This window comes from Cherax quadricarinatus, chromosome 13, assembly GCF_038502225.1.
Source record: "Cherax quadricarinatus isolate ZL_2023a chromosome 13, ASM3850222v1, whole genome shotgun sequence".
Taxonomy (NCBI): domain Eukaryota; kingdom Metazoa; phylum Arthropoda; class Malacostraca; order Decapoda; family Parastacidae; genus Cherax; species Cherax quadricarinatus.
In genome coordinates this window covers 42,828,619-42,843,060 of record NC_091304.1, presented here as the reverse complement: position 1 = coordinate 42,843,060, position 14,442 = coordinate 42,828,619, and the positions used below count along the sequence as shown (strand labels likewise).

The 14,442-nt window shown below is 41.1% G+C and overlaps 1 protein-coding gene across 2 annotated transcripts in view; it reads right to left on the bottom strand.

The window, feature by feature from the left end:
- Window positions 1-5,909: 5,909 nt before the first annotated feature.
- LOC128688550 (RING finger protein 145) overlaps window positions 5,910-14,442 on the bottom strand; it is a 76,180-nt gene continuing 67,647 nt past the window's right edge. The window contains exon 6 of one of the 2 annotated variants that reach the window (XM_070084683.1): window positions 5,910-6,880. In XM_070084683.1, the coding sequence (XP_069940784.1) occupies window positions 6,861-6,880 (20 nt within the window). In that variant the 3' untranslated portion in view covers window positions 5,910-6,860. The remainder of the gene's footprint in view (window positions 6,881-14,442) is intronic. The other variant, XM_053776403.2, reaches the window with a different exon arrangement.

Genomic DNA, 14,442 nt, shown 5'->3' with positions numbered 1-14,442 from the left:
GAAACACGGGAATAAGAAACACGTGGGAGTCTCCCTTGGAGGCGGAGATGAGAAACTGCCATGGCATAAGGGAGACCTTCTGTCTCTTTGAGGTAACGGATTTCCCGCTCGTTTAAATAGACCTGACAACGGCGAGAGTACGAAGGGTGAGCCTCATGACAGTTAAGGCAAGAGGGAGATCGATTGCAAGACGTATTAGAATGGTCATCGGCACCACAGACTGGGCATTCAGCGATAGATCTGCAATATTTCGCTGGATGGCCAAATCGCCAGCAATTTCTACACTGTTGTGGTTTAGGGATCACCTTTCGAACTTGTAACCGATGTCCTGCTATATAAACGGAGGATGGGAGTTCTCGGCTGTCAAAAGTTAAACGAGCCACATTGCTAGGGTATCGTCTCCGCCCACGGGCAGGAAGAACGTAAGTGTCTACCTTGAGGATTGGGAGATCTTGGAGTTCCAGCTGTTCTAGAATGTCGGTCCCACATGTCTGGAAATTTTGTTGAACTATGGTATGGGGCAGAATAACGGTACCACTACAAGAATTGAGGGAATGATGTTTTTCAAGGGTGACAGGAACAGTATCTATATGGGAAAGACGAGAGAGCTCACGAGCCTGGGTAGCATTCTGTACGGTAATGATGCGCGTACCGCTCTTAAGAGCATGAAAAGAAATATCTTTACCAACATGGCGTAGGAGTGCCTTGCCAATACTATGGTCAGAAAGATAGGCAGTAGAGGAAGTTGGTCGTAAAGTGAAGAATTTAGTCCACTGTTCAGTCTGAAACTGAGCGTGGAAAGGTAGTGAAGGACGTGTCGATCGTTTCTGAGAAGAACGAGAAGGTGAAGGTGGAGAAGTATCATCAGCAGGTAATTGTCGTTGACGTTTAGGCGTGGGACCAGAGTTGGTCCGACGTGGAACGGGTCGGCGATTTGAAAATTGCCGCACCGTAGAGGGAGAGGCCGGAAGCATAGTCAGAGGAGAGCGAAGGTCTGATAAATCGAAGGAGTCAGTCGAGGCCTCAGTACCTGAAGCGGGTGAGGAAACAGCACCGGCAATAGGTACAGAGGCATGAGGAATGTCTGAAGAGTGGTCCAAAGACGAGGCGGGGTCAGAACGGGGTGCGGTATCAAGAAGGGGCCCGGGGGTACCAGGTTCATGGACTAGGGCTGCCATGGTTAGGTTACTTCTTTCTTTTTGTTTTTAAGAAAAAAAAAGAAAGAAGAAAAGAAAATAAAAATAAAAAAAAAGAAAAAAAAAAAAGGGGGGACCGGGGAGGGATAGTTCCTAGGAGGAATGAAAGGGCCAGAAATCTCCCTCCGCGCCCAAGAGGACTCGACACCGCTAGTAGCGCAGATGCAGCATGGAACCCGTGCCATACCCTACCCTTCATGCCAGTAAACCAGCAATCTGGGATAGCAACCTCACATCTGCCGAGCTACCTCGGTGGACAAAAGAGAGGGCGGCCGGATATCCGCCACAAAGCATACCTCGTTCAGCCACCACCCCCGGAATCCGAAAGGTGGCTTCCAGAGATACACCCGTCGCCCAAAAGACACCCAAAGCTACTCCGGGATACCGGAGAGGGATCGGGACATCCCTAGGCAATCCAGATTCCACGGCAAACTACGCCACCGCCAAGAAACCTCAACGGAATGGGATGGACCCCGGTGTCCTTTCCCCTACCTAGGAACTAGCGCGCCTGTGGGAGAAATCACGAAGGCTAAAAAGAGGAAGGGCAAAAGGGAGGGGTGAGGAGGAGGAGGAGGAATGGAAAAAGGGGAGGATGGGGAGGATGGGATAGGGGAGGGGAGATTGGGGGGTAATTAGGTTCGGTCTGAGGAAGAAGACCGATAGGTCTAATTCCTCAGACCAAGAGCCTCTTCACCACGCCAAGGAGCCCCCCTTGAAGAGGAAGAGGTACAGAGGCATGAGGATTGTCCGAAGAGTGGTCCAAAGATGAGGCGGGGTCAGAACGGGGTGCGGTATCAAGAAGGGGCACGGGGGTAGCAGGTTCATGGACTAGGGCTGCCATGGTTAGGTTACTTCTTTCTTTTTGTTTTTAAGAAAAAAAAAAAAGAATAAAAAAAGGGGGGACCGGGGAGGGATAGTTTCTAGGAGGAATGAAAGGGCCAGAAATCTCCCTCCACGCCCAAGAGGGCCTCAGCACCGCAAGTAGCGCAGATGCAGCATGGAACCCGTGCCATACCCTACCCATCATGCCAGTAAACCGGCAATCCAGGATAGCAACCTCACATCTGCCGGAGCTACCTCGGTGGACAAAAGAGGAAGCGGCGAATCCAGCCACAAATGCCTCCACCTTCAAGGCCATTTTCCACCCGGAATCCGAAGGTGGCTTCCAGAGATACACCCACCCTCGCCCGAGGACACCCAGCCACCCCCTTCGGGATACCGGAGAGGGATCGGGACATCCCCAGGTAATCCAGATTCCACGGCAAACTACGCCACCGCCAAGAACCTCAACGGAATGGGATGGAACCCGGTACCCTTTCCCCTACCTAGGAACTAGCGTGCCTGTGAGAAAAAAAAAATCCCAAAGGCCAAAAAGGAAGGGAAAAAGGGAGGGGTGGGGAGGAGGAGGAAAGGAAAAAGGGAGGGGTGGGGAGGAGGAGGAAAGGAAAAAGGGCAGGATGGGATAGGGAACGGGGGATTGGGGGGTAATTAGGTTCACCATGCCAAGGAGCCCCCCTTGAAGAGGTACAGGGGCTGTAGAAAGGTCCAAAGAATGGTTTGGTAACACGGCAGGGTCGTCAGAGGGTGCTGCCACAGGAAGGGGCCCAGGAGGTGGTGGTTCATCAACTTGGGACTCTATGGTTAGGCGACCTTCCAAAAAAAAAAAAGGGGGGGGGGGGAAGAGTGGTGGGGCAGCTCCCAGGAGTGCAGATGCAGCATGGAACCCATGCCATACCCTACTTTTCAAGCCAGCAATCCGGGATAGCAACCTCACATCTACCTAGCCACCTCAGCGGACAAAAGGGAGCGTGGTCGGAAACCCACCACAAAGCACACCTCCTTTGGCCACCACCACCTGGAATCCAACAGACAGCCACCAGAAATACACCAGTCACCTGAAAGACACCCGAAGCTTCCCTCCTCGGTAGACCAGAGAGGGATCAGGATCTTTAGATGATCAAAATTCCACGGCAGACTACACTACCACTAAGGACCTCAACAGAAGGCGATGGACCTTGGAACCCCTTCTCAGGTTTAGGAACTACGAAACCTAAGGGAACAACCTCAAAGGCAGAAATAGGAAAGGAAAAGTGGAGGGATGGGGAGAGGAGGAGGAGGGGGAGAGGAGGAGGAAAGGGAAGGGGGGAGTGGGTGTAATTAGGTTTGGTGTGAGGAAAGACCAGAAGGTCTAATTCCTCAGACCAACAATCTCTTCACTGTGCCAAGGAGCCCCCCCTTGAAGAGGCAAGATTAATGTAGCACCACTATACAATGTTGTGATGCATCACTAAGTCAGTCTCAGTCTCTCTCTCTCTCTCTCTCTCTCTCAGTCTCTCTCTCTCTGTCTCAGTCTCTCTCTCTCTCTGTCTCAGTCTCTCTCTCTCTGTCTCAGTCTCTCTGTCTGTCTGTCTCTCTCTCTCTCTCTCTGTCTGTCTCTCTCTCTCTCTCTCTCTCTCTCTCTCTCTCTCTCTCTCTGTCTGTCTGTCTGTCTGTCTCTCTCTCTCAGTCTCTCTCTCTCAGTCTCTCTCTCTCAGTCTCTCTCTCTCTCAGTCTCTCTCTCTCTCAGTCTCTCTCTCTCAGTCTCTCTCTCTCAGTCTCTCTCTCTCAGTCTCTCTCTCTCAGTCTCTCTCTCTCAGTCTCTCTCTCTCAGTCTCTCTCTCTCAGTCTCTCTCTCTCAGTCTCTCTCTCTCAGTCTCTCTCTCAGTCTCTCTCTCTCAGTCTCTCTCTCTCAGTCTCTCTCTCTCAGTCTCTCTCTCTCAGTCTCTCTCTCTCTCTCTCTCTCAGTCTCTCTCTCTCAGTCTCTCTCTCTCAGTCTCTCTCTCTCAGTCTCTCTCTCTCAGTCTCTCTCTCTCAGTCTCTCTCTCTCAGTCTCTCTCTCTCAGTCTCTCTCTCTCAGTCTCTCTCTCTCAGTCTCTCTCTCTCAGTCTCTCTCTCTCAGTCTCTCTCTCTCAGTCTCTCTCTCTCAGTCTCTCTCTCTCAGTCTCTCTCTCTCAGTCTCTCTCTCTCAGTCTCTCTCTCTCAGTCTCTCTCTCTCAGTCTCTCTCTCTCAGTCTCTCTCTCTCAGTCTCTCTCTCTCAGTCTCTCTCTCTCAGTCTCTCTCTCTCAGTCTCTCTCTCTCAGTCTCTCTCTCTCAGTCTCTCTCTCTCAGTCTCTCTCTCTCAGTCTCTCTCTCTCAGTCTCTCTCTCTCAGTCTCTCTCTCTCAGTCTCTCTCTCTCAGTCTCTCTCTCTCAGTCTCTCTCTCTCAGTCTCTCTCTCTCAGTCTCTCTCTCTCAGTCTCTCTCTCTCAGTCTCTCTCTCTCAGTCTCTCTCTCTCAGTCTCTCTCTCTCAGTCTCTCTCTCTCAGTCTCTCTCTCTCAGTCTCTCTCTCTCAATAATTTTCAATGCAGTTTGGTCAATAAAAAAAAATCATTACATTATATTTGCAGAATTTTTTTAAGAACTATGTAAATCATTCGTGAAAAATATATACATTAGGCTGTAGTATCATTTACACCAAAATAGAAGGAATCAAACATTTTCTACCACAGTCACTGGGATTTATTAATTCAGAGTCGAATCAGTATTAACCTATTAATTTATGTCATAATATCCCTTTCAACCAAAGCAGATCAATTCTGAAATATTTAAATGACAAAAATCATCAATACAATGTATCTACCAGTTTCATCTATAGAAAAATAGAATACACCAAGGCATAAGTAGACTTCAACTAAGACTGCAAGCCTTTGCATGTACACCATTCTGAAAATAAAATTCCAAGTCTTCTTTTATAATTTGTAATAAAGTTCTTCTTTCTATCCATGCTACTTTCTTTATACTATACTACTATTAAAATGTACACTAGAATAATACATACATATGAAGCTATATTAAACACCAGGGTTGTATATATATATATATATATATATATATATATATATATATATATATATATATATATATATATATATATATATATATATATATATATATATATATATATATATATATATATATATTTTTCAACTATCAGCAAGTCATGTGTCAACACGAGATATAGTCATTCAAATCACATCCTTCACAGGTTTATATCACTATTTAGTTTTCAAAGGAACTAACCATTAACCCATTTTTTTGTTTTGCTTCCCTCAGCATAGGCATAAAAAGAGAAGGAAGACTTATTATAATAGTAGTACTATTATTACAAAAGTATTACATTAAGTGCTAAATTCACACTGGGCACACAGTACAGTACTGAAATTTTATTCTCCATACACTAATCTCGAGTCAAACAAGTTAATCTCACAGCCAGACTTTCTATGGAGGGAGGAACCAAGCTTTAAATCACGAGCAATTTAATAGGAAGATGTCCAGATTTTTAAGTTCATTAGTGCAGGGAGCAGCAGGGCAATGTGACAATAACATCATACATTCATTACTACCAAGTAAACAAGCCTTACATCCTCTCCCTAGTTATCATAAAGATAAGCATTTTTATAATTTCAATTTTAATACAGTAACAGTAAGTTGCCGCCAATATACAAAATACAATGCAAGGTGTTTTTATTAATTAATTTTGTACTTTTGCAAACCAATTAGAAAAAGTGTTTAGCTAACAATCTGTCATGTCACAGGAACTAAGCACATTTTAAGTAGCAATATACCATATTTTCTGGCATATAAGGCATGCTCCACCCCCCCCCCCCCCCCCCCCCCCCAAAAAAAAAAAATGACCCTACGCCTTATATGGTCAGGGTCAAGGTTAGGCTTTGGGTTACACTTTAGCAGTTATTTATTAATGTTACATTGGAAACACCATATGTCTTGTATGCTCGTGTGCATTATACGCCAGAAAATACAGTAGCTCAAATTTCAATAATTTATTGAATTCATAAAACTGATGCATAGTAGAACCCCCAAATTCACAAGATTGTGATCAAAAGGCATATTGCAAATAGCTTTGATTATTAGATTATTATTATTATAATCAAAAAGAAGCGCTAAGCCACAAGGACTATACAGTTTGATTATTAGAAATTTTTGGTGGTGTTGAACCTTAATTTGAAAAGAAGCATTAGATGATGTCACTTATAATTTGATCAATGGCTTTCCCACACCCAAATCTCTCTTCTCCCTAGATATTCTTTCTTGTAAATGACCCCTCGATACTGGTGAGGAGCTCTTGATCTAAGGAATTGGACCTATGCTCCAATTCCTTTAAATAAGTCTGAATGCCTGCCATTTCCCCAGATGCTGTATGACCCCTACAGGTTTACCACTCCTCATAAATGTAATAATGTAATCCTATTAATGTTAATAATGACCAGATTAGAACAATATCTAAAAGGTCTGTGACTTCCAAAACATAAAGCCCAAATCTGATGCAAACCTTATTATACAAACATTATTTGGCATTTGCATGTTTCACATTCACAAGATCCCCTAGGAAGCATAGCCTAGGTAAATTTGGGGTTGAACTATACAGTCACAAAAATTAATTAAATAAGCTGAATTCTTAATGTATACAAAATGGTCATGATTTGAACTGAATTTGTTCTCAAGGTAGAAAGGGGATGATGCCAACAGTGTTTCAGTTTAACATCCAGCAAGTGTACTTAGATGATCTGGTCCGCAGTGTCAACTCTGTGCTACTTGACTAGAGAACGAGTGGCTGCCTACAATCATCAGGGAGTCAAGAACAAAACTGCAAATAAAAATAAAAAAAAATAAAAAATGAAAGCTTAGTGTTTCCTTCAGATTAAAAAAATTCTCTTGCTGAAAAAGTAAGTTTAAGGTGCTTACATACAGCAGGCAGTAGGCTGACAGACAGTAACTTTACTGTTCTATCAAATGAACGTGAAAAGGAAAATTGTTATATTCCTGGCAAAATAGTAGAAAGTGCTGATATTATCTGTGTCTCATCATAAACATATCAGATAACAGGGATATCTTAAACTTCTACTAACATTTAGTACACACACATCTTTTATTTTCTTCAAAGTTCTTAATCCTGTAATATTTCCTTTCCAACTAAGGATGCCTAGTCTAGGAAAGGTCAGGTTACAGACAATTCTCAGGAACAAATACAATATGTCAGCAAACCTATTTTTAATATCTTCAACTATTCTGAACATTAAATAATTTACATTTCAAACAGATGAAATGCTTTGGACATTTTTTTTTAGGATGCTCATGTATACAAAGAATATACCGGGCATGAAACAAAGTCATACCAGTGAATCTTTCATTAAAGTTGAATAAAAGAATGATACATATGGCATGTTCTATTTAAACATCAAGCTAGAGAGTGGCACCTTAAAGCATGGTCACCAAATCTAATTTTAAATATATTTAGTGTAGCTCGTCTCTCAGGTACATAGTGTTTATCTGTAACCCCTTAACTGTGTACAACATACTAGTCCGCAACTGACAACTGTGTGTTCAACATACAGTCGACCCTCAACTAAAGGCAGCATTAAGTAACGGCAATTTCGTTTAACGGCACTTTTTGTCGTAGAAAAAATGCCTTAACGGTGAAAAATTTAACCAACGACGTTTGTCCGGAATGTGTCGATGTGCCCAGAGCGTGGCCTGAGCGGGCCCAGCCACTCCAAGAGTCAGTGTGCCATTGTTTACAAGATGTTGTGGTCAGTTTCCACGTGTGCCTCCCGTATATTTTGGATTATTCCACTATTTCTAGTGCTTGTAACTGCTAAATAAGCAACCATGGGTTCCAAGAAAGCTTCTAGTGCCAAGCCTGTGTTAAAAAGGGTGAGAATTATGATGGAAATGAAGGAGATCATTGCAAAATATAAGAGTGGAGTGCATATGGCTGAGTTGGAAAGGCAATACAACAAATCACATTCAACCATCAGTACTATCTTGGCGAACAGACAGGCAATCAAGAAAGCTGTTGTTGCAAAAGATTCAAGTATGTTTTCAAAACGGAGACCACAAATAGTTGAAGAGGTAGAGACACTTATTCGTATGGATAAACGAAAAACAATTATCAGGTGATACTGTTTCTCAGTCGATAATTTGTGAAAAGGCAAGGAAGTTGCATGATGATCTCATTAAGAAAATGCTTCAAAATAGTGCTGCTGCTGATGAATTTAAGGCCAGCAAAGGCTGGTTTGAGAGATTTAAGATTTGTAGTGGCATACACAGTGTGGTAAGGCATGGTGAGGCAGCCAGTTCAGACAAAAATGCGGCTGAAAAATATGTGAAGGACTTTAACCCTTTGAGGGTCGACAGGCCCTCTCCGAGACTCGTTCTCAGGGTTGGCCAAATTTAAAAAAAAAAAAAAAAAAAAAAATTCTTATGAAAAGTTGTAGAGAATCTTTTCCCGATCATAATGACACCAAAAGTATGAAATTTGATGGAAAACTTATGGAATTATGCTCTCGCGAAGTTAGTGGTCTCAGCAATGTTTACGCATCGGCGATTTTGCCCACTTTCAGCCCCATTTTCGGCCAATTTCACTGTACTAGTCGACAAAAAACATGAATATTTCGCTAGAATTCCATTTTTTCTATTGAATGAGTGCAAGAAAACACCCATTTACCAATTTCAACTATCCAGTACAGTGGTCAGAATTTAGCAATTTTGCCAATTTCACACAAATTTCAAAAGATGCCAATTTCCGAATAGGGTCCAGAATAAACAAGAAAGACATTACTGGCACTAAAATGACATTTCCTCTGTTCATTAGTCACGTCTCAAGGCCCCTCTTACATTCTTTTGCTTTCCAATTTGAATTTTTATTCTCACAAAAAATAGAAGATTTACTGTTATGCAGACTACCGCATTAGTGTAAAAAATGGTATAAATAATATTGGTGCACTTGCGAAAGAATATTAGACTCACTAGTTGACGTGTATTGGATGCTTGGCATGATTTGTTTACTTTTGAACTTTGGTAAAAATCGAACATTTCTGCTACTTTGATCTCAATTTCAACGTACTTTTCATTGTAAAACCAGTCAAAATCATCTCAATTTCTGTAACATGTCTTCCATTCTATAAAATGAGACCAAGAAAACTAGAATACAACAATAAATACCACACGAAAATACAGTGCAAAGTCGCTGTTTTATTCCAAAAACACGGTCAAATTTTTTTTTTCTCATTATGCACTGTGTGCTGCAGGATTTTTTTTATACTGTGCACACTGACCACATAGACCCATTCTTTCATATGTAGGCCTACCAGCTTTCTCCCACTAGATTTGAGGTCGCTAGAATTTAGGCGTACTAGTACGTCAAAAACCCTGAGTCATAAGTCGTACTAGTACGGCCGAAACCCTCAAAGGGTTAAGGAATACACAGAGACTGAAAACCTAAAACCTGAACAAGTGTTTAATTGTGACAAAACAGGCCTGTTTTGGAAGAAAATGCCAAACGGGCCCTACATTACTCAGGAGAAAAAGGCACTCCCAGGACATAAGCCTATGAAAGACAGGCTGACGTTAATGTTGTGTAGTAATGCTAGTGGTGATTGCAACGTGAAGCCTTTATTGGTGTATCACTCTGAAACTCCCAGAGTGTTCAGGAAAAACAATATCGTTAAGGGTAATTTGCACGTGCTGTGGAGATCAAACAGTAAGGCATGGGTCACTAGGGTATTTTTCTTGGACTGGTTTTATGGTGTGTTTGGCCCCACTGTGACAAAATACCTCCAAGAAAAGAAATTGCCACTCAAGTGCCTCCTGGGTATGGACAATGCTCCTGCTCATCCACACGACTTGCAAGAGGAAATTGCAGGGGAGTTTGGTTTCGTTAAGGTGAAGTTTTTGCCTCCTAATACAACTCCTCTCCTCCAGCCCATGGACCAGCAGGTCATTTCAAACTTCAAAAAGCTCTACTCAAAAGCAGTGTTTCAAAAGTGCTTTGAAGTGACCTCAGACACTTGACTGACCCTAAGAGAGTTTTGGAAAGATCACTTCAATATCCTTATAGGCAAGGCTTGGGAGGGAGTGACTAAGAGGACCTTGAACTCTGCTTGAAGGAAACTGTGACCAGAATGTGCAGAACAGAGGGATGTTGAAGGATTTGGGGCTAACCCTCAGGAGGCTATACCAGTAGTGGAAGCTATTGTGTCATTGGGGAAGTCCTTGGGGTTGGAGGTTTGTGATGAGGATACGGAAGAGTTGGTGTAGAACGATGAGGAAGAACTAACCACTGCAGACCTGCAAGAGCTTCAGGAGCAACAGATCACATCTCAGGAATGTTTTTCAGAGCAGGATGAAGAGAGACGGAGGAAGATGACTTCATCAAGGATTAGGGAAATGTGTTCAATGCTTACAAAGGTGCAAGCATTTATCGAAGACTTTTATCATGTCACCGAAGTTGCAAGCCGCATTGGCAACATGTACAATTACACTCGTGTCCCATTTTAGGGAAATCCTCAGGGCACGTGAGAAATAGAGCTCTCTGGACAGCTATTTTGTGTGACAGGGGTCCAGTGACTCAAGCTGGTTCTAGTGGCATTAAGAAACCAAGGAGAGAGGTAACCCCACCAAAGGACCTGGTACCTGAAGTCTTTATGGAGGGGAATTCTCCTTCCAAGCAATAGACAATTCTGAATTTCCCCTGCTGCTAGCACATCACTCATCAACAACTCCACAATAAAGGTAAGTGGCATTTAATTGTTTATTTTGCATGTCCCATTCCTTTTCATATAAGGAAATGTATATTTCATGTAAAAAAAAAAAAATTCAGACTTTGGGGTGTCAGGAATGGATTAATTCTATTTCCATTACTTCTCATGAGGAAAATTAACTCGACCAACGGCAATTTCGACGAACGGCAAGCCCTCTGGAACGGATTAATTCCCTTGGTTGAGGGTCCACTGTTCTAGCATGCAATGGACAATTGTATCCAGTGTACTTGTATGCACAATTTTTCCATCTTCAAATCTGTCTCCTGCCATTATTTTTGACCCCAACACAACTCTCTGGGTCTTCTACAATATCTTCTAACTCTTAAGAAAAAAAAAAATACTGCCAGGAAGATCCACACAGTGTATCATGATTAACTACACAAGCGATGACTATATTACCTGGAGTTTACCTGGAGAGAGTTCCGGGGGTCAACGCCCCCGCGGCCCGGTCTGTGATATGTCCAACATACTCTCAGGCCTAACTAGTCTAAGCAAACAATGAAATCAGAAGCTGTCTTCCACCACCGGCTTCCCTACCAGCAAACAGGGTGTGGTGCTGGCACAACGATAACTTATTCATTACAAATTTATTACAATTCCATGATACTAACAGTGGAATTTAGCCACAAAGCACACCAAGTAGAATTAACTCAGGATAACCCAGTAAAGATAAACAATGTGACCTATTTCCATACCTTTAGGAGTATTAAATTTGAAACAATTGTAATATCAGAATATTTTGTTGTAAATATATGTTTTACAGTAGTCTGGAAGGCACACAAGTGTTATGGACATACAATGGTTAAATAAAGCAAGGTTATTCCCTCAAACCTCTATAAATAACAAAAATAATTAAGCTAGGATTATCCAGTAATTGAACAGTAAGACTTACTTCCATGTTTTGAGCATTATACCTTGAAAAAACTAATATTACATTGAACATTGTGTTAGATGCCCAAAGTAATAAAAAACAGAATTAAAAATAATTATTGCACTAATATATATTATATATTCCAATTGGAGCAATATCAGGCTAAGTACTTTCCCATGTTTAAAGTACTAAAAGACCTTGAAACATCTAATATCGTAAGAATCTTGTGAACATAGCGTTAAACATTAAAAGCAATTAAAGTAAAAAACACTCAATTTGGCATCAATAAATTGTAAAACTTAAATATCGCTGGCACATTTATGCTGCTGTCAACTGATTATTTTTTCACCAACTTCAGCACACCACTAAAGCCTATGTTTTTATCAGCTTCCACTCTCTGTAATTTTGATTCATAAAAATACACACTCATTCTACAAGATTTTTTTTTTCACAATCTTGCCCCCACACAGGATCCCCCTCCCCGGGTATGCCACAGTTAAGGGGTTAACAAGACAGAGAAAATGAGAAAAATGGAGAACTTATTAAGTTGCTGAAAATTACAGCATTTTTAGGCAGGAAGGATCTTGCATATCATGCTAATGATAGGCTTCAGAGTCTTAAAATTTTAACTAAGATGCATAGATTTATCATGGTCAAATAAAATTACTGAAATCATGTTTGAACAGCAGCCAGGCTATCTCACACATTGTCAGTACCCAAACTGGTTTAAATACTACATGGTACACCTATGATAAAGCATTTGTGCAGTGACAATCAAAATCAGAATTCTTTTCACTCACAGCAGATGTAACAAAAAAAAAAGCAAGCATCTTGTTCTTAATAAGGTACTTAAGCAAAGGGTAAGTTGAACATTAAAATGGTATAAAATACCGACAGATTGTTAGGTAAGACACATATGCAACGGTTAGGTATCTTTATTTCGAAACGTTTCGCCTACACAGTAGGCTTCTTCAGTCGAGTACTCGACTGAAGAAGCCTACTGTGTAGGCGAAACGTTTCGAAATAAAGATACCTAACTGTTGCATATGTGTCTTACCTAACAAAGGGTAAGTTAACCTTTTCACTGTTGTGACCCCTGAAATTCAATGTTCCATCAGTGTACAATTCCCTCCCCCTAAAAAAAAGATCAAATACCTTCTACAATGGTACAGAATCTCTTTCCACAGTAATGACAAGAAAAATCTTTTGGGAAAACTTATGGAATTACACAGGTGCAAATTTGGTGGTTTAGGCACAATTTATGTAGCAGCAATTTTGTTCATTTCAAGTCCTATTTTAATCCAATTTCAATGCTCGATTCAACTAATTCCCAGCTATTTCACTAGAATGCATTCTGTTATATTGATTGAGAACAATTAACAACCCATTCAACTATCACAGATACCCTATAACGTGCACAAAATTCAGTAATTTGACTAATTTTAAACAAAATTTAACAAATTCCAATTTAAAAATGTTCTAAATAAACACTGTAGATTCCAGCCACTAAAGCAATATTTTCTCTCTTCATTAAGCATGACTCCAGTCTCTAATTTACTCTCTATTTCACATCCATCACACACAAAAAAAATTTACCCTATGTCGTGGCTTAAAAAATATAACCAAGAATGATCGGTCATGGTTTAGACCATCCCAATAATTGAAACAGACCTAGCAAAAAGCCATAAAACAGACTATGGAGGGGGAAGGGCAAGAAAGAGCAGCAGAGACATTACACTTCCTCCAGGATAGATGGGGGGAGGGGAGAGCAAAAATCAAGATACTTTGAGGCCTCTTTCATTCCACTTCTGGTTTGTAACCAAACAAAATTATCTCCATTTCAGCAGTATGTCTTCCATTCTATCAGCTGATGTCAAGAAACACCCAATTAAACCATGAAAAATCATCTCAGAGCATGCGTCAAAATCACCATTTTAAACTAAACACAAGGTCTGAGGTTAGCTTTTTCCCATCATGCACTTTGTGGGGCAGGACTTTTTTTTTTTTTTTTAATACTGTGCGCACTCACTACACAGACCCATTCTCTATGTCTAGGCCAAAATTAACCACTTGCAGCATATCTGAGGGCACTATGATCAAAAGAGAGCTACATAAGCAACCCTAACCTCAACGTTAATTTACATGAGTGACAGTGAAAGGTTTAAGGAACATTTGATAGGTCATTACATGGTGAAGCTTTAAGCAACATCTTTGGCAGATTGAACTTAAACAAACTAGGCAAATGGTTTAATTCGTCAGACTGAATCGCTCAGTGAAATAGAGCGAGGGTTATGAGTAGTTGTTGTAATGGCATACAAGTACAATTAAAAAAAAAAAAAAAAAAAAAGAGAACCTCAAGCACTCTATATACACTGCCATGCACAAATTAAATACTATTCTTGGTGACTACATTAGAATCATTATTGCACATTCCTCACATTGTAAATTTTCAAATAAATGACCAAGAACTCTACCAGCTTTAAAATACAATTAAAATTCCTGACCATTTTTATAAAATTTTTTTTTTTTTATTTATCTTGTCTCATTTCAAAGCCTGGCCCTAGTAATGGTACCATTCAACCACCTCCCCAGGATTTAGCCTACAGCAGTCAACTAACATCCAGGTATTTGTTTAGATGAACAGTTGTCCATATATTTTGCCCAGGATGGGGATCAACCCCACAACCTTTCACTTGAATAGAAAGCTCTGGTTACCGAGCTATAAGTCATCCTTGA